Below are 19,551 nucleotides of genomic sequence, written 5' to 3'. Positions count from 1 at the left end.
AACTATAAACCCTAGTTCTTATTGTGCTTCTTGTGTATCCACCAGGTTTTGCTGGGAAGGAAAAGCAAGGCGAGCTCAAGGGCATTTATTCAGAAACCTTCCACCCTGGATTTTGCCGTTTTCACTGCATGCAGATCAGTTCTAATGAGCTGATATAGTGTACTTACAAATAAAAAATAAAAAAAAGACTAAAAATAATAAAATAAAATAAACACTTTTGCAATCAATTCTGAGTGACTTGTACATGATTTTATTCATTGAAAAAAATAGTTTATCCACCCTGAGATTTAAATGTAATATATGTGTAAAACGTTCAGAAGAACATTAGTCTGTATTTAAAAAAATAAAAATGCAGTAAAAATGGATGGTAACCTTTTTTTTTTTTTTTACATTAGCGAAATGTTTTTCATGTATTTACACATTCACTTCACTGAGTCCAATTGCATCACATTTTAATGTTAATTTACTTGATACTGTAGAATATGTAGCTAATATTCAGAAATATGCTTGAAATAAGGCCTACAGCCTGATGAATTTAAAACACCATCACTTTAAGTATGGTAAAAAAGGTGTAAAGACGTGACTTCATCATTGACAGTGAGTGGTATTGGACACACACAATAATAACAAAGCTGTAAGATATCAGACCATGATGAGGAACGTAATATTTGATCGTTTATTTTCATTACTGTCGCTACTTCCTGCCATACTCATTCACCGCCGTCCTCGGCAATGACAGCTTGGGGATTTCCGCATAAGCTCCTCCCACTTGCGGCGTAAACTCCTCCTACTTGCACATTCGTGAAATCCCTCCTACTTGCGGCATAAGCTCCTCCCACTTGCGGCGTAAGCTCCTCCCACCTGCAGGTCTCCGGGCTGCAGCGATACATACATGGACAAACTTACTTTCGAGGGACAGTCTGTCGAGGTCCGTCAACGCCAGCTATCTAAACTTTTCAAAAAAAAATGTTTGTGGTAAACTTGTATCTAACAAAAGTGATATTGACTAATGACAGTAAGCGCTCCAGTAAAGTGGTCTGTTATCGCTCCTGTTGTTATGGTTAAGTTACCTACCTCGTCACCTGAACGAGACTTTTTCGCTAACGTTACTACTTCGCGTCGGCGTCTACTTTGCGTTAGACCAAAACACGCATTATGACTAACTTGTAATTTATAACCTTTATATAATGTAGAAAGAAAGGTAATAATATAAACATTACTGTAATATGCTGAATTGAACCTGTTAGTTAAGACTGCGCCCCACACTGAACATGTATGCTACGTGTCCCAAAACCCCATGTTAACTTAAGAAATATTAACTAGGTGTCTGTTGTGACTAAGATCTATACACTTGCACTTTAACCACTGATATAAAACATAACATGAACCACATTATTACAAGTTCCTGTTTGTATGAGAACATAGCTAACCTACATGAAAAAAATGTCTAGTAACACCTGCAGGCCAATATTTTATATGCCCTCCCCTCCCCTCCCTCTCTTTTCTAGTCTGGAAGTGCACTTTCAGATGATATGACTGTTGAATTTTTTTCCTGCAGTCCAAGCACCGAAAGAGTTTTTCTTCTGAGTGAATCCGCAGGTGCCTCTTGAGGCGGTAAGAACTAAAGACAGTCATTTTACACTGAGAACACAAATAGGGCCATATGCCTGTGTGTGTGATGCCTCATGTGGACCTACAGGTCGCAGGACTGTGTAAAACTCTTTTCACAGTCTGGGCACTGGAAAGAATTGTGTCCAGTCTGGTAGCTCCGACGGAGAAAAAGGCCTTTCTGCACTCTGTGCAAAGGAATGGTCTTTTCTTTCTAAGTGTGTGAGAGTTTATGGAGGGTCAGGCTGGCCTTCAACGTGAACGACTTGTTGCACTTGCTGCATTTGAAAGTTTTTGTGTGTAATGGCTGGTCGAATGTGAACCAAGTTCAGTTCACATTCAGTTCACAAGAGTTTTCCGTATTACAGTTTTTCCACAGTGTGCACAAAGCCATTCATGGTTTCTCTTTGAAATGGCTCCTCTGGTGTTGCATCAAAGCCCAGGGTACAAAAATCCCTTTCCACAGTCCGCGCAATGGTCTCTCAGGCTGATGCATCAGCATATGCCGCTTATAGGAGTTTAACCAGATGAAGATGGACTGACATTCGGTACACTTATAGGGTCGTTCCTCTGTGTGGATCCGCTTGTGTCTGATAAGAGCGGGCCGGCGCCCGCATTCGTTGCAGCGATGCACTGCCTCTTCAGGGTGGGTCTTGTGATGGTCTCCTGGCGCTGAGCCAGCTGGATGTCTCTCCGCAGTACAGTTGTCTGATATTTCAGCTTTTGTAGCTTCTATTCCTCGAGAACATCTTTCGGTGACATTAGGATGTGTTTGGACACATAAACGAGTTGATGGCGACGGAGGGCCATCAAAACAATCTCTGTTACCTAAAATTATGTTTATCTCTGTAAAGCTGCTTTGAAACAATCTACATTGTTAAAAGCGCTATATAAATGAAGATGACTTGACTTGACTTGACTAGTGCGCATGCATATATGACGTCACCAAAACACACCACCGCGCATCCAGCTACCTCGTCGTGCTACAGGCTGCAGCGAGGACCTTTTGTGAGAATTGGAGAAACTGCGGCCATATTCAGATACCAGACAGAGAAAAGGACACTCATCGGTGTGGGTGAGCTGGTGGGTTTTCAACTACAGTATCACTTATAACCTCAGTTGAGTGGGCTTTCTTTCCTGTGGACTGAATGGGCACTGTAAACAAGAGAAGGTGTGAGAGGATCCATCTGCAACAGGAAATGTCATCACCTTAATCATTCACAGAAAGTGCTTTATACATATGTAAACAGTCCTACACGGCCCGCTCCGAGTGGGATTTGAGCCAGGGCGTGCTAACAAAGACCTAAAGAATGCAGCCTCTAGCGTCAGTCTCTAGATCGCCTCTTAAGATCAGGGGAGTGAGGTTTACATGAACTGCTCTTACATGCCTACGTCCGTTACACTCAGTCACCCCCCTAAACCTCGATCCCATTCGGGTCACGGCACCTACTCAACTACTACTCAAGTCCTACTCAACCCGCTCCGAGCGGGATTCAACCCAGGGTCTCCGGTGTGGGAGGCGAGCACGCTAACAAGGACGCTAAAGACCGCAGCCTCTAGCATCAGTCACGAGTGGTCCTTTTGAGATTTTTCAGTGCCATCTGTTGATCTGTGGTCTTCTGGAAGTGTTAGCCCAGAATCATCCAAACCAGAGCCTCTTGCAGGGTCTCCATCTTCACCTTGTCCTACCTGAGTCTCTGTACATTCAGATGGTCCTACTACTGACTCAGCGTCTTTCAGTCAAAAATCTGAACTTGACTTACACTCTGCTGATGGAAGTCACCCGCTTTAGAGTTGAACAGGATGCAATTTCCTGCACTCATGGACTGACAAGAGACTGAAAAAAAAAATGCATTGGAGGTTATCACACTATGGAAGACAACCATTATAAATACTATATAACAGACATGATCAAATTCTTGGTATCTAGATGTCCAAGGTTCTTGTGTTCCTTAAGCAGTGACTTTAGGAATTTGTCTCCATGTCTAAGACTAATCAATTCTAGGACTGCTTCTGACTAGCCTGACTTCGTCAGACTTCGTACTTCCGCTCAATTTCAGTTCACTTCTGTACTCAGTCTGAGATAGTGACCTATCTCTCAGTTTCCCTCCGGCCTGAAAACAGCCGGCCAATCAATGAACAGAGGGCGGGCTGAGAGCCGTGACGTAGACACTAAGCGCCGAGTTTAAGATTGTATTGTTAAACATCTTGAATGGAGGTGATGTTTAAGTTGGAGAGAGAGGTGATTGCGTTATGTGATTGGCTTACGGCTAACCAATGATTTTATACTTCAGACAAGCGCAAGTAGCAGAGTTTGGTATTACCAGGCTAGCTTCTGACACCAATGTAACAAAATCTGCCAGCATCGGCATCCCATACTGCATCACATCCTTTTGCTGCACAGTTCTCCACATAAAAGCAGAAATGGGGCGTATAGGAGGAACCAAGAGGCGCAGGGCGGAGAGAGGGACAGGAATTCTGTCCGGAACAAAGTCCTTTTAAGACTGGGTTTGGTTGATCTTTCAGTCTAAATATTATAACAAACAATTGTTCGTTATCTTCGAATCTAAAGATTTAATTCAAACATCTGTAGAGAAAATTAGAAAATTAGATTTTAACACTTGCAGAATATCTGTTATGAACTCTCACCCAAGTGCTCTTCTTGTTTGGGGAATCCAGTATTCATGATGTAGTAATTTAACTTCAACCATCATTGAAGAAAAGAAGTGCACTGCACATCTCATGAGTTGCATGTTATATAGCTCACTTTTGTTGTACAGGATTGGTTGATTTACCACGCATAATTACATTAGTCACTGTTTTTGGATTTCAGGGTTGACACATGTGAAAACAGCTCTGGTAACAACCGAAAATACAGTTCCAAATTTAAAGCTTAAAAATAAAAAAATAAAAAATGGTACAAAATTACAATCTCAAACCGGCCTAAATAAATAAAATAAAATAATAAATAAATAAATAAATAAATAAAGTGTTATACTATACAAAATAATCACAGTTATACTGTATATCATGTCATTCATGTTTTAAAAATCATAAACAATTTCAAAACTGTATAAATAAATAAATAAATATGTTATACTGTACAGAATAACAATCATTATTATATGATATATCATGCCATTCACATGTTTTAAAAATCAAAAAAAATCTCAAAACTGTTTTGATTTTTTTCTTTAAGTTATTTTTTACTTTTAATTTTCTTTAAAAAATCTCCCTGAACTACAAGCAAGTCTGCTCTATGTTGGAAATGGAATGATGTTAGGATTGAGGAACTGCACCGCCCTAAATGGGGCGTTTCCAGACCTGACCAATCAAATTCACGTACAAGCCCATGTAATAAGCAAGTTTCAAAAGAACAGGCTGCTGCAGACTGAGTGAGAAAGCTGCGACAGTGTGCAGAGTGCAGACTAACAAGTGCTTTATTTTATATCTGATAAGTGCTCTATAGTAAAATTCACCATGACATTTGTAACTCTCAATAATGGAGCTAAAATGCCCATTGTTGGACTGGGAACATGGAGGGTGAGTATTTACGTTTTTTCTTTTTTTTTTGTACTGTACAATTTGATTCTGTATGATATTAATTATGGTAAATATTTGTTTTTCTGCCGTTGCTTTTATTGTTGTTTGCCAATTAAACACTAGAGGTTTATCCTTTTATTTTAAACCATTCTTTTATGAATAATAATGCTTTTCTTTTCAATTTGATCTTTTTTTTTTCAATTTTAGAGATTTGATAATAATTGCAAAGTCCACTAAGATAAGATTTAATATTAAAATTCTGAAACCTGCTCCAGTCTGCTCCAGGTGAGGTAACAGAGGCTGTGAAGGCAGCCATTCTGGCCGGCTACCATCACATTGATGGGGCCCTTGTCTATGAAAATGAGAATGAAGTTGGAGACGGTGTACATACCATGATTAACCAAGGAGTGGTAAAGAGAGAGGACCTTTTCATTGTTAGCAAGGTAGTAACACATTTTAATGTAAAGATTTGTCTCAGAGGCACATGACAGGAAACATGGTCTCATAAGGCCAGTCATGTGCCTTGTAATTTCACACAGCATGAATCATGTCAAAGATCATACACAGTTGTGCATTTATATAACATGTATTGTTGTGTTGTGTTCCATGTGTTATAATGTGCACTGTTACGTCATGCCCTAATTAATAATTACTGAATGCAAGTCATGGTTAGAACATGATTGAACAATAAATCTTGTAGAAAACAGCTTAACAAATACATCATGTGAAAGGGACTTTGGCCATAAACAAATGCAAAACTAAATCCTGTATCTTTTGAAGCTGTGGTGCACTTACCATGAGAAACACTTGGTAAGAGGAGCCTGTGAAAAGACCCTAAGTGACCTCAAACTGGACTACGTTGATCTCTACCTAATGCACTTTCCCATGGGCACTAAGGTAGTACTAAACAAGAACTTATTGTTTACAATATGCTACATTTATTTTTATTCATGCTGATCTGTGTATTCAAATTGGCAGCCTGGAAAGGAGCTTTTCCCATGTGATAAGGATGGCCATGTAATTCCAGACAACAGCAACTTTCTGGAAACATGGGAGGTAAGGAGTAGAATAAAAACAAAATTAATGTGAGATTCCTGTAACTCAGGCTCACATTTAGTTGATCAAAGAAAATTTTCTGGTTACTTGAGTGTTAAATTGTTCTCACAAAGGCAATGGAGGAGTTAGTGGATGCTGGGTTGGTCAAGGCCATCGGTGTCTCCAACTTCAACCGGGATCAGATTGAAAAAATCCTGAATAAACCAGGGCTCAAGTACAAACCTGCCAACAACCAGGTATTGGGTTGGTTGCAATACATCCTGAAGAATTTAAAACAGATCAAGACTTTGTTGTTCAAGTTCAAGTGCCAAAATCTTTTCAAAAATTACTTTTCACCTCCAGATCGAGTGCCATCCATATCTGACTCAGGAGAAGCTGATTAACTACTGTCAGTCCAAAGGAATCACAGTCACTGCTTACAGTCCTCTAGGTTCTCCAACCAGACCATGGTAAGTACTTTCTTTCTATAACTAATATATATATATATATATAGAGAGAGAGAGAGAGAGAGAGAGGAGAGAGGAGAGAGGAGAGAGAGAGAGAGAGAGAGAGAGAGAGAGAGAGAGAGAGAGAGAGAGAGAGAGAGAGAGAGAGAGAGAGAGAGAGAGAGAGAGAGAGAGAGAGAGAGAGAAAGTTGGGGGTATCATTACAAGTAACTTGGATTAAGATAATCAAATTACTTTTTGATATGACAAGTAATGCATTACTTTATAAACATTACACATTAATATTTGAGTTACTAGTAATGCATGTTACTTTTCAATGTAAATAATTTGCTTAAACATTTTTTAAACTACTGAATTAAAATTCTCTCTTCTCCATAACATAGTCACTTAGACGTGTGTGCACAAAAGCACAAAAGTAACAAAAAACATTACTTTCAACATTCAAATCAAAGAGTTGTACAGTAGGTAACATAACCCGTAAGGTTAAGAGATGTTTTGTACAGCTTTCAGTAACTTTCCATAAAAATTTAGTTTCTTTTTAGAGTAATGCAATATTATAACGCATTGCTTTTAGAAGTAACTTTTACTAACACTATATATTTATCTATCTATATAAAATATGGTATTGGCCTTACATTACAACAGATTTGACTTTCTTTAGGGCAAAGGCAGATGAACCATCACTACTGGAGGACTCAAAGATCAAGGCCATTGCAGATAAGCATGGTAAAACCACAGCACAGGTAGGTGTAAACTTGCATGTTTTTTAATTCATGTTAATTCATGTTATGTATAAATCAACCTAGAAGAAGTACATGTTCAAGTACAACTTGTCAGCTGAATGTAAGACGACCCTTAAAACATTAGCATTACACACTTTTACAAATGCATTCCTCCATCATAAGACTAAACAGGGAACTTTTTTTCTAGGTTCTAATCCGGTTCCACATGCAGAGGAATGTTGTGGTCATTCCCAAATCTGTAAACCCCCACAGAATCAAAGAGAATTTCAAGGTACTCTCATTTTAATTAAACCATGTACTTTGCATGTGTCCTACATGTTGCACCAGTACTGAAATACAAGAATAACCGGATCAGTTATGATGGTTGAAGTGTATGATGGTTAAGCATAATCAAGATTTACTTCTTTTATTCCTGCAGGTCTTTGATTTTGAGCTGAGTAAAGAGGAGATGAACACTATACTGAGTTTTAACAGAAACTGGAGGGCTTTTATGCTGGAATGGTGAGTCATCATTATGAACGTTTGCAGTGGACTTTGTATCCGTTTGTGTAGTATTAAGTTAACTAAAATCCTCCTTTACCATTTTATTGCAGGGCTTCCAAGCATAAGGATTATCCACTGAATGCAGAATTCTAAAGCTTTAGTAAATGCTGTTTGCATATTAACTGATTTTAAATATGACTCCTGCATTTCCCATTGGGGATAAATTAAGTATATGAATGAAGTATGTTATGAGCAAACCCACATTATCAGCATTTATTCAAGTGTAATAAAGCCATTTAAGGGACTAAATGTGGTTAAATGTAAAGGTCAAGCGAGTTGTTTAAGACATGAGAAAGATATTCTTCACATTTAAAAACATAAGCCAGAGAGCTGTTTGACGAAGAGCTTTATTTGGGCTTTCAAAGCATACATCAATATATTGTAAACAAAGCTGCTCTTACAAACTGGAAGTGCTTTGTTGTCATTTTGAAAACAAGGAGTGTGCATATAAAAAAAAAATATTCTCAGGACCAATACTTTCTCTTGTTATCTGCCCAATTGTGCAAAATGTGTGACATTGTTCAAATAAAAAAAGTTACTAGTGCATATGTTTTTCAAAGATTTAATTATGATTAATTGGGTTGTTTTGTCATGAACCTTTTTACATTTCCATGTGTACACTAAAGTAATAACAGCTTAAAATTGTCAATGCATTAACAAATTTAACCTCCATGTCTATGGTAAAACAACAACAACAAAAAAACATTCATTAGAAGCTAACCTGTAAATCAAATCAAGGATGACCTGTAAGGAAATTTCTCAGTAACAAGTTTCGTAATGCAAAATGAAGAGCATTTTCACACTGATCAATGACAAAACAGCATTCTCTGGAACAGAGGAACTTATTTTCATCAAACAGCACGTTTTGAGATGTCTTCTTTTAATACTCAGCGTTAAACGGGTAGTCTTTGTGCTTTACACCCCTGCGTTGACAGATGTAGAGAGAATCACATTAAGTTTAATTATTGATTATAATAAAAGATTATTATTATATAATTAAAAAGTATAATAATAAAACTAAGTTTTTCTTTCCTTTTCATATAGAGTAAAACCAGGGTTCCCATCCCTTTTACTAGATACTGATTTTTAAAATAATTTTACAGAGATTGAACTCCCTAACAACAATTTCTAGTTTATCACACATTTCAGAACCGACCATAAATAGAATAATTTATATTGACTACATTTCTGTGACTTCCATAGCACAATTTCCTGATATTTCCCGGTTGACCATGATCTTGGGAACCCTGTGAAACATACTCACCAATGCATTGGACAAGCCCTGAAGTTCTTGTTGAAGCCCATAACGGTCTTCATATCATCCTCACTCAATTCAAAATCAAAAACCTGTGAATATAGACAAAAATATTAAAATACAAGGAGCACTGTGATTCCATGACCTTAATGACCTCTGATGATGAACTTACTTGAAAGTTCTCTTGAATACGCTGAGGTGTGATAGACTTGGGGATGACGATGACATTCCTCTGAATCTGGAAGCGGATGAGGACCTGTACATTGATGTAAAATTGACATTATTATATGAATCAATAACAAGCTATGACGTAACTAAGATGACAGTCTCCTTACCTGGGCGGTTGTCTTTTTGTGCTTCTCTGCAATGGCCTTAATGTTTGGGTCATCAAGCAGTGAGGGATCTTCAGGTTTAGCCCTAAGTTTGAGACAAAGTCCAGTGTTATTCATTTAACAAATTAGAAAGTCACCAACTGCAACTTAAACCTTTGCAGCAAATAAATCTCACATGCAGCAAAGCATCAACATGTGGGAACGGCTGCCTACCAAGGTCTGTCTGGAGAACCTAGAGGACTGTAAGCAGTGACTGTGATGCCTTTGGACTGACAGAAGCTAATCAGCTTCTCCTGAGTCAGATATGGATGGCACTCAACCTGAAGAGGGAAAAATATAAACATAAAATTCTGTTTATATTTATACAAAAATACTTTGGGATCAGTATGATTTTTGGTCCCACTAGATTAGGTGTCTTTAACTATGTGTTAACATTTAAATTAGTAAAATACATATTAAAAGTTCAATATCATATTATTGATACAAAAAGTTATTCTTGTTTTCCTGCCCCAAAATAATCATTATGCCTGCCAACCACAAAGCAAGCAGTGTCCTAATGATATTTTAAGACTATATCCAGACAAATAACTGTGCCTGTTCTGGACAAGTAGCAGGAAATTAAAGGAGTAATTGCATTACAAAGCTGCTGGAGGCGAAAGGCTGATCTCTGGATAAATGTTGACCTTTCTTGGTCCATCTGTAATTGTCGAATTAAACCACACTGACGCCCTTTAAAGAGTACCGGTACCAACCTGATTGTTGGCAGGCTTGTACTTGAGTCCTGGTTTATTCAGGATGGCTTCGATCTGTTCTCGATTAAAGTTGGAGATGCCAATGGCCTTGACCAACCCAGCATCCACTAACTCCTCCATGGCCTACAGCACAAATATCACGCCATAACTATAATTAATTAAATAGAGCTAAAAAGATTAGCCTTTATACACTGGCATTACAATGTAAAGCAGTTCTTATAATAATGCAGTAAATGTAAAACAGATTCATTCGTACAAATGAATGTGAAAGGTAACTTTAAAATCTTTTTAAAGTCTTCTTACCTCCCAGGTGTCCAAGAAATTGGTGTCATCACCGATGGTTAACCCTTCACTGTCCAATGGAAACTGATCTGGCCCAGACTGAAAAGTAATGATGACAATGCATTTCTGAATGGTGTTACAGTGAGATCTAAGCTTTTATTGTGGAGAGATTAACACTGAATGCTAGACATGAATGAGTGACAGACAGGACTTTAGAGAAGGAGTTTCATTCTGACTTTCTCAAAAAATTCTAATAAATCACCTTAAAGCCCATTGGCCAGTGAACCAGGTAAAGATCCAGGTAGTCCAGTTTTAGGTCACTTAAAGTCTTCTGGCAAGCTCCCTTTACTAAGGCCTTCTCGTGAAAGGTGCACCAAAGCTGTGAATCAAAATTACATGCAGTGTATTCACTTCATCATAAACCTACTAAATCATCAGTAACCTTCCATTTGTCAATCACATTCTTGAGGTAAATGCTGCAGCTTGACATACCTTGCTGACCACAAACAGTTCTTCTCTTTTTACCACACCATCTTTTATCATGGCCTGAATTCCCTCTCCGACCTCCGTTTCATTATTGTACACTGCGGCTCCATCAATGTGTCTGTAACCCGCAGTGATGGCTGCCTTCACAGCCTCTGCAACTTTACCTGGAGGAGACTGGAGGGAATACAACAGAATTTAGACAACAAATTTAAACACCAAAAAAGAAAGGAAAGGTATGGAAAGGAGAGGGGAAAAATTTTAATGGATGGGAGAAAGGAAAGGAAAAATGGGAAAGAAAGTGAATGGAAAATAAGGGAAAGTAACGGGCAGAAAAACGTACAGAAAATCATAGGAAGAGAAGCGAAAAGGAAATTACAAGAAAGAGGAAGGAAATTAAAAACAAAAGAAAAAGCAGTGCACTAAGACTAAACCTGCTGATTGTGTAGTATAGTGGGTTCCAACATGATTCTACATATGTCAGATATCTTTAGTCAATTTAATATAAATTCTCCTCACAAAATCTCTTCTTATCTAACGTTAACTTACCAAACAAAAGACTTACTGATTACTGAATGTTATCAGTTAAAAGACACGCACTGGACTGATATCGGTGACTTGCTTAGTCACTATGATCAAACTACTTTCTCTAGACACAAACATTCATATTTCGAACTTGCTCATAGTTTATTGCCCCTAATTTTAAATCGTAAAACAGCAAACGTTCACCTGTTCATAACCGCCAAAGCAACTTCTTTCCTCTGAATTACGCAACATTTGACGATTCATTTCGGACTTTTGCAGCCTCGTGTAAATTCTATTAATGTGTCTTTTTATTTTAACTTTTGCATGCATTTTAAAAACTTTTTGGTCATGAATTCCACGTGCCAGCTAAATTAATGCACTTATGTAATGTAAGTTAACACGATCTTTCATAAAATGAACCACACCGTAACGTTACCTTCCACGTGCCCAGCCCGACTATGGGCATATCTGCCTCGGTATTCAGCTTCACAGACGTTGCCATGGTGAAAGATAGATTAACCACGAGCTGTTTCAACAGAACAATTCCAAACCTGTGAAGAAAATGGGGTGAAGGGTTTCACAACACGGGTGCAGTTTTGGATCGATTGCTCCGGTCTTTCTTTCTTTTTTCGATTGCTCCAGTCTTAACGTGTGTTGAGGGATGGTTGAGGGAGCGACGTAGGCTTACGTCACTGAACATTTACCAATAAAACCCATAGACTGTAAAAAAGAAATAAAATATAACCCTGTTATGAAAAAATCCTCTTTTCATTTGCATTATAGACTAATATATAATAATTATCCATTTAGAAACAATAATTTATAATGCATATTATTTTCATTAATGACAATGTTTGCATGGAAAATGTAATATTAGTTTATTTACAATATAAATACAGAATATAGAAAAGGCATGGCTGCTGTGAACAAGTTAACTGAACAAACACGTTGAACAAAAAAAAACAAATGTGCACTGTAAACAAATATTTTATGCAAAAAAAAAAAAAAAAAAAAACTTATTTCAAAAAGGCAATGTCTTTTGTTCATTTTTAGACAAGAGATTTATCAATTTAACTGTGACAGTTGACTTGAAAACAAGTAACGCATTATTTTTCTAATTTAAATCTAATTGCATTTCTATTGGCCAGGTGACATAGGGATACATTTTGGCACCAGGAATAAAAGGCTGCTGGGCAGAACAAGAATACACAAAAAAGGACAAACAGGCTAGACAAGGCTTGGTTTGTTAAGAGTAAAGTTACATTGTTTTTTCAGAAGTATATCCTCCCATGCCTAATCCACACTCCTCCTCATTGGCTGGATTGATCTGTCCTTCAACTTCCCTCTCTTCCTCCTCCTCCTCATCTTCCTCATCATCTTCCTCCTCCTCCCCATCCTCACCCTGCGCCGCGCCTCGACCGATCTTAGGACCCTTGCAGATTTTGAGGTGGCGTGTGAGGTGGTATTTAGTAAGAAAGCCCTTGTTGCACTTTTCACAGATGAAGTCCCGTTTCCCATCGTGAGAGTTTAAGTGTTTTTTGAGATGGTCGGTCTTCAAGAACTGTTTGTCACACTTTGGACAGGTTATCTGGCGGTCTCTGAAATAGAGAAAAGATAAGCAAAGAAAAAAGCAAGGTTGAAGTTAAAGTCAACATGAAACAGCATTCTCAACCTATTTCATATCCATACTGTCACATATGAAAGGTCATTATTCAACAAGAAAAATAATGTAGGACTTGAGTTTATTCATCAGGATTTGATTGGATCATGAAATGCACTAATAGTTACTGTAATATTTATATTAATTATATTTTCTATTATTATATATTATATGTTATTTATATAATATAATAATTATTTAGAATTATATTTATAATATATATTTAAAATAAAATATGAAATACAGCCTTACAGTGAATGTGAATACATGTGCTGTTTGAGATCTTGTTTCCGCACAAACATCTTGTCACAATGGTCACATTTAATGTTCTTGGCACCAGTGTGTATAACCATATGAGATTCCACATGCGCTTTCTGAGTAAAAGACTTCCCACATACTGTACACCTGAAGTTCTTCTGACCTGCAGAAAAAAAAAAAATATATATATATTATGAGCACAACAGTAATGATGACAGAGTATTTCTTTAGCTAATTAAAAACAAGCTAACAGTGGTTCTCTACTTGAAGTTCATTTCAAAAGTTAATTTAAAAACATCATGAACTGACATTCAAAAATTATTATTACCTAGTTATTATATTGATATAGCTTGTTATTACAGTTTGATTTTTTCCTTTTTTCCCCTTTGGATTGAATAAAAAAAAGGAACTTCAAAAGGTAAGATCCATTTTTATTTCATATTGACTTAAAAACGAATTATAACCATTTCAAATGCAATTTTCATATGTAAACATCTAGACATGCACATGTACCTGTGTGGATTCTCAGGTGTTTTCTGAGATTGCTGGGATCACTGAAGGCTTTGCTGCAGTAGCTGCACTTGTGTGGTCTCATGCCCATGTGGCCCATGAAATGCACGTTTAGCTTAGTGGACGTAGTGAACGCTCGTGTGCACATGCTACATTTAAACTTCCTCTCGCGACCGTGCCCGTTGCTGCTGGAATGTTCATTCACGTCTGAGTGGCACTGCCATTGTGGGGAGGAAGCGGACCGGGACGGCTCATTGATCACCTTCTCCTGCGACTGGGATTGGCTGTGTGTAGTGTGATGGTCCTGGGTGGGGCTATGGCTCTGGGCATGGCTGCTGAGGTGAGATTTAAACTCTGTGAAAGAGGCACACTCTTTTCCACAATGACATATCTGGCCCTCTGGCACTCTGGGTACACCTGAAAAGATACATAGCAGCATTGAAAAGATCATATATGAATATATATGGTATAGTTATCTTCCTGGTTAGGACACGCTGGAGGAAGTCCCACCTAGTTGTCTGCTATAGTCCCTGCTAAAATAAAACAGCAGCTCCTGATCTGGCAGAATCTCTCTGGATGTGCAGAAATAAAGCTTCCCGTTGTCAATATATGCGACGAGATTCTGTTCCTCTGTAGTCCTGCAAATAGAGATCGCAACTACCTGATTGTTTTCATACCATGCATGATTTTCAATATAGAGCTTCCTGATTTAAGTGATATGGGGAAAAGTTTTTTAAGGATAAAGTGAGGTGGTTACCTTGCTTTCCGTACAAACATCATCCAGTTGCATTCATGCTCATCTGTCGTCACAATACAGAACTCTTGGATATCGTTATGGAACATCTACATTAGATTAAAGACACTGTTAAAGCCATTCTTGGGATTACAACATGATGTCAGTATAATAGTGAATAAAATACGTAGATGAGGCGGTTTAGCTACCATGCAAAAATCTCTTATGCTCACCAAGGTTGCAATTTTTTGACCAAAATACAGTAACAACAGTAATATTGTGAAATATGTTTCCATTTAAATGATACAACAATTTCCATTTCCACGAATCATTCTAATATGCTGATTTGGTGTTCAAGACATTTCTATACTATTATCAATGTTGAAAACAGTTGTGCTGCTTAGTATTTTTGTGGAACATTAAGGATTCTTTGATTAATAATATGTTTTGAAATAGAATTATTTTGTATTATAAATGTCTTTACACTTTAGTGTCACTTTTGATCAATTTAATTTAATAGCTAAATAAAAGTATTAAGTTCTTTATAAAAAAATTAAATAAACGTACTAACCCCAAACTTGTATAAGTAAAAATTAAAGAAGTAAAAATGTTTAGCCATTTTAATTCACATATATTTAGAAATGTGGCAAGGACCTTCCATATTTGAGGGGTGTCCTTGTCAGACCAGTCTGTAAGTTCTACACTGCTACAGTGCTGTCCAACCATCGGCCCAAAGCAGGTCCTGGAGGGTATAGTCTCTCTAGCAAACACCCCTGCAGAAAACAAAAAATGCCTTTAGCAATGCAAATAAAATCTTCAGTTTTCAAAAGCAAATGGACTTCACTTCCCAATAACTACATTTAACAAGCTAACTGATAATGTCACTCACCCAAACATCTTCAAAAAAATGGAAAGTAGTAAGCCATACCTGTCAACATTTGGGTACCAAAATACAGGAGACCTGAGGGAGGGGGAGATGGATGGGTTGGGGGGGATTATGGGGGGTGCTGGATGGCAGAGGCAGGCTAAATACACAATTAATTGCGCAGATATTAACATAAATAAATACATAATATTCACTAAAAATAAACATGAATAAGACTTATTCGTGTTTTTTTTTATGTATTTTTATCGGTTGGAAAAAATTAACTAGATTAATCACATTTTTTGCACGAGTAGGATGGGTTTCATACTACAAGATCTGGCAACTGGACAACCTTGGAATTATATATTGATGTGATCATATAACGACGTTTGGGCCATACAAATAACGGGAGTTTCACGGGATTAAAAACTAAACGGGAGGGGGGGGGCGGGAGATGGGTGTGAAATACGGGAGACTCCCGGGGAAACGGGAGTGTTGACAGGTATGTAGTAGTAAACTGTTTTTGACTAACTTTTACCAGCAATAAGATGCTATACAACTAGGTGCATCATTTATTGGTACCATGTAGATTATTGGCTGATTTAAGTGATTATTTATTTATTTAATAATTGTATTTTGATAATTGTACACAAAGCATCAGTTTCTGTCGGATAGTTCAGAAGTCTTAATATATGCAGACTCAACCAGATTAACAGTTCCAGTGTTTAAGGAGGACTGAATTTAAAAAAAAGCAAAACTTCACTTACCAATAGGTTCATCAGCAACAGAAATGCGGAGGCACAAGGGGCGGGGCAGAGAGAGACGGGCTCTGCTCTGAATGGGTGTGTCTGGGATGAATGTGACTGGTCCGTGCTCAGGGCAGTCCGAAGGATATGACTGCTCACATAAAGTGCACCCTAAATGAAAATAAAACGCATGAAATTGGAACGAAACACATTGCATAATTCAAAATCACCAAGTAAAACTTACATATGTTGAATGCAGTGGCCATGTTTTCCTTATTAGATGTTGAGTCTTCTAGTTGTAAGGTAGAGTTCACCAGCACCAGGCTGTTGTCTGGCCCAAGAGATACTTCTGCAGTGATGGGTGACACGTTGACAGGCTCGAGTCCCATACCTGAAGGTCCGTGTAGAGATACCGTGTCTAGTTGAGTCTGTGGCACCATGGCCCCCGTGAGCACCACACTAACCACCCCAGAGTTCAGTTCTCCAGTGGAGTGCAAGGCTTCACCCAGCGTCCCTGGACCACCTCCTCCTGCAGTTCTGGTTCCTACTCGACCGCCCATGTGCTCCTGTTCCATCAGCTCCAGCCCTGCTCCATGCAGGGGCATAACACCTCCTGAAGAATCCACACCTGTCAAACCCTCATGACGCTGAGGTCTGGAACCCAGCTGCTGCTGGGTGTCTGCCCCCACAACACCTTCCATGGTGGCCAAGTCCTCTTCCATTCCATCAGGAGACATCGGACTACTGACACGTGACTCCATGGTTAGTCCAGTGGCATCTAGCTGCACTTCGTGAGAGCCTCCCTGATGGAGATCAGCCTGGCCTCCCACCTGCCGTATGTCTAAGGTCACCAGGCCTTGTTCTAGAGGGCCACCAGGGCCGCTGTACGGGTCTAAGCCAGAGGGGTTGTTGTTGGATACGGAAAGAGTCCCATCCATGTTAAGGCTGCTGGGATGAATGTATTGGGGAGGGGGACGATCTGCCAAATATGACAGAATACCTAAAGAGATGAGAAAAGGCCAAATTTCATACATTTGATTCATTGGTGTACTAACACAGATATTAAAGTTTTAACGCCCCCTGGGGTTCCATGAAGGTACTGCACAGGGTCAGTGATATGAATTTTATGAACTTTAAATGTGCTTGTTTTGCTTTTTTAAATGTATTTTTGCAGAAATAAAATATTTATAGGATATATCTCTGCCAACAATACATTTTAAATAAAACTTTAGAGCAAATTAAGCATTTATAAAATGCATTTTAAAATATAGAATTAATAAAAATGTATTTCAAATTAGATTAATTATTATCTAAAGCTTTACTTTTCATGATTTAAAAATGTATTTTAAATATGATTAATTTGCTCAATAGCTTTATATAAAATGTATTGTTGGCAAATATTATATCCAATTAAAATGTATTTCTGCCAACATAAATGATAAAAATAAATTTACTCTAAACCTTATTTCAAAATGTATTTTGGCCGAAGTAATATATGTTATATATGACATACACACAAACACACACATTTTAAATAAAGATATAGAGCAAATTAAGCACATTTTAAAATGTATAGTCTATTACTGTTTTTTTTATATTTAAATGATTCAACAAACATAAATCTCTCTCTCTCTCTCTCTCTCTCTCTCTCTCTCTCTCTCTCTCTCTCTCTCTCTCTCTCTCTCTCTCTCTCTCTCTCTCTCTCTCTCTCTCTCTCTCTCTCTCTCTCTCTCTCTCTCTCTCTCTCTCTCTCTCTCTCTCTCTCTCTGTTTGACAATAAAGTGGCACAACGAATCCAGGATCCTTGCAAAGTTTGTAAAGATATGTTGGTTCATTAAAAAAAAAATACTAGCTCATAATGTAGATTTTTTTATTTTTTTTATAATATTTTTATCCCTAGGTCTGGAAAGATTGTCAGCCCTTGGTTTAAAGTGTATCTTAACAGGTTTTCTGTAACATTACCGGGAAGGATATGTCTGAAGTAGCTGCTCTCCAGGTGTGGGTATGGAGGAGGTGGTAATGTATAATTTCTCTCTGGAAGGCCACACATAACACCTCTGTCCCCTAAAGGACCCATGGGTAACATCAGGGACAGTGCAGAAGGAAGAGGCCCAAGTGATGGACCCAAGCTGGGTATTGCGACTGGCATGCCTGAAATAAAACCAGATAGTGTTACTTCTCCAAACACCCGACTTCCCACACTGTACCAAACAAATGTCATGCCAATGTATACACATCTAAGAGCCATTCTGACCTTGAGAAGTGATGGGATTGTGGGTTGGGGATGTGGGGAGGCCGAGGTGACTTGCACTCACGGGCACACTGAGCTGGTCCATGCCCACTGGGCTGAGGTTCATGTCGTTCATGCTGAACAGAAGAAATGTCATTGCATTTCAAATACAATGACTATACCATAGGTTTATGTCATATGCTGAACAGAAGAAATGTTTATATTGCATTTAAAATACAATATATATATATATATATACCATAGTGCTTGAGCAGAAACAGACATGTTTGTTTACCTGACAGCACAGATCACTTAAGGCATTGTTGTGATGGATGCATTCTTGGATCTGGAAAAGGGAAAGATTCGTCCTATTAGTAATTAACGTTAAAACATTTAGTTGTGGATCACAACACTCTTATCATAAGCCTCATTGAAGGTTTAAGACTAATTTCATAGTCTTTCTGGCTATACATTTACTCAATACGCTAATAAATACAAAGACCTACATAATATTTCAAGAAATATGTATTTTATTTTATCAGACATCGACAAGGAAGAGCCAAAAATGTAGCCAGTGTTTGAGGCTAAGCTAGCCAGTTAACTAACGTTAGCCTAGATAAATGCAATAACAGAAGGCAAGGTGTTAACTGAAAGGTATATAATTTAAAAGTAAATAATTTACTTACTAAAAAGACCAAATATTAATCCCTCCGTGGAAGATTTGTGGTATAAAAACAATAACATGGCTAAAGGCAAACAAGACGGGTTTATGATTTAAAACAAGAGTCCCTCAATGTGTCCTGACAGTGCAGTCAAGTCAAAGAAGCCAAATGCAAAATTAAATACATAAGTAATTAAGTACATAAGTAATTTAAAAAAAAAGCTATCTTACTGTCTGTATGTCCATAACGTTTTGGTTCAATATAAAGAATATAGGGGATGGGGGTCTAACTTTTATTTTGAAATGTAAACTCCGTTTCC

At 37.8% G+C, this 19,551-nt stretch overlaps 3 protein-coding genes across 3 annotated transcripts; 1 reads left to right on the top strand and 2 right to left on the bottom strand.

Moving 5' to 3' along the window:
- The first annotated feature begins 4,989 nt into the window (after positions 1 to 4,989).
- Positions 4,990 to 8,625, top strand: akr1b1.1 (aldo-keto reductase family 1, member B1 (aldose reductase), tandem duplicate 1). Its single transcript, XM_056235809.1, has 10 exons — positions 4,990 to 5,151; positions 5,427 to 5,594; positions 5,932 to 6,048; positions 6,130 to 6,207; positions 6,321 to 6,443; positions 6,550 to 6,656; positions 7,315 to 7,396; positions 7,584 to 7,667; positions 7,815 to 7,897; positions 7,990 to 8,625. Exons 1-10 carry the CDS (start codon positions 5,089 to 5,091, stop codon positions 8,030 to 8,032), a joined length of 948 nt encoding a protein of 315 aa, XP_056091784.1. The 5' UTR covers positions 4,990 to 5,088; the 3' UTR covers positions 8,033 to 8,625.
- On the bottom strand, positions 8,269 to 12,101 carry akr1b1.2 (aldo-keto reductase family 1, member B1 (aldose reductase), tandem duplicate 2). Its single transcript, XM_056235808.1, has 10 exons — positions 12,005 to 12,101; positions 11,053 to 11,220; positions 10,823 to 10,939; positions 10,582 to 10,659; positions 10,279 to 10,401; positions 9,740 to 9,846; positions 9,530 to 9,611; positions 9,367 to 9,450; positions 9,204 to 9,286; positions 8,269 to 8,862 (listed from the first exon to the last, which is right to left on the bottom strand). The coding sequence occupies exons 1-10, from the start codon at positions 12,068 to 12,070 to the stop codon at positions 8,820 to 8,822; spliced, it is 951 nt and encodes a 316-aa protein (XP_056091783.1). The 5' UTR covers positions 12,071 to 12,101; the 3' UTR covers positions 8,269 to 8,819.
- A 286-nt stretch (positions 12,102 to 12,387) lies between these two features.
- On the bottom strand, positions 12,388 to 19,449 carry prdm4 (PR domain containing 4). Its single transcript, XM_056235805.1, has 12 exons — positions 19,257 to 19,449; positions 18,866 to 18,916; positions 18,595 to 18,707; positions 18,303 to 18,491; positions 16,585 to 17,340; positions 16,362 to 16,511; positions 15,384 to 15,502; positions 14,754 to 14,839; positions 14,507 to 14,634; positions 14,000 to 14,413; positions 13,481 to 13,649; positions 12,388 to 13,166 (listed from the first exon to the last, which is right to left on the bottom strand). Exons 3-12 carry the CDS (start codon positions 18,704 to 18,706, stop codon positions 12,827 to 12,829), a joined length of 2,463 nt encoding a protein of 820 aa, XP_056091780.1. The 5' UTR covers position 18,707; positions 18,866 to 18,916; positions 19,257 to 19,449; the 3' UTR covers positions 12,388 to 12,826.
- Positions 19,450 to 19,551: the final 102 nt, after the last annotated feature.

This window comes from Rhinichthys klamathensis, unplaced genomic scaffold (genome assembly GCF_029890125.1).
Source record: "Rhinichthys klamathensis goyatoka isolate OS25496 unplaced genomic scaffold, OSU_Roscu_1.1 h1tg000430l_1, whole genome shotgun sequence".
In the NCBI taxonomy this organism is placed as follows: Eukaryota; Metazoa; Chordata; class Actinopteri; order Cypriniformes; family Leuciscidae; genus Rhinichthys; species Rhinichthys klamathensis.
This window is presented reverse-complemented; position numbering and strand designations above follow the sequence as displayed.

Excerpts from the sequence above, each read along its gene's own strand:
- akr1b1.2 (XM_056235808.1), bottom strand. The coding sequence starts at position 12,070 with ATGGCAACGTCTGTGAAGCTGAATACCGAGGCAGATATGCCCATAGTC. Across the intron at positions 9,847-10,278 it reads ACAAGCCTGCCAACAATCAG|GTTGAGTGCCATCCATATCT; the intron begins GTTGGTACCGGT and ends TTCCCTCTTCAG. Across the intron at positions 9,612-9,739 it reads GGTTCTCCAGACAGACCTTG|GGCTAAACCTGAAGATCCCT; the intron begins GTAGGCAGCCGT and ends TCTCAAACTTAG.
- prdm4 (XM_056235805.1), bottom strand. The coding sequence starts at position 18,706 with ATGAACGACATGAACCTCAGCCCAGTGGGCATGGACCAGCTCAGTGTG. Across the intron at positions 18,492-18,594 it reads CAATCCCATCACTTCTCAAG|GCATGCCAGTCGCAATACCC; the intron begins GTCAGAATGGCT and ends GTTTTATTTCAG. Across the intron at positions 16,512-16,584 it reads GGCCACTGCATTCAACATAT|GGTGCACTTTATGTGAGCAG; the intron begins GTAAGTTTTACT and ends ATTTTCATTTAG.
- akr1b1.1 (XM_056235809.1), top strand. The coding sequence starts at position 5,089 with ATGACATTTGTAACTCTCAATAATGGAGCTAAAATGCCCATTGTTGGA. Across the intron at positions 6,049-6,129 it reads ACTTTCCCATGGGCACTAAG|CCTGGAAAGGAGCTTTTCCC; the intron begins GTAGTACTAAAC and ends TCAAATTGGCAG. Across the intron at positions 6,444-6,549 it reads ACAAACCTGCCAACAACCAG|ATCGAGTGCCATCCATATCT; the intron begins GTATTGGGTTGG and ends TTTCACCTCCAG.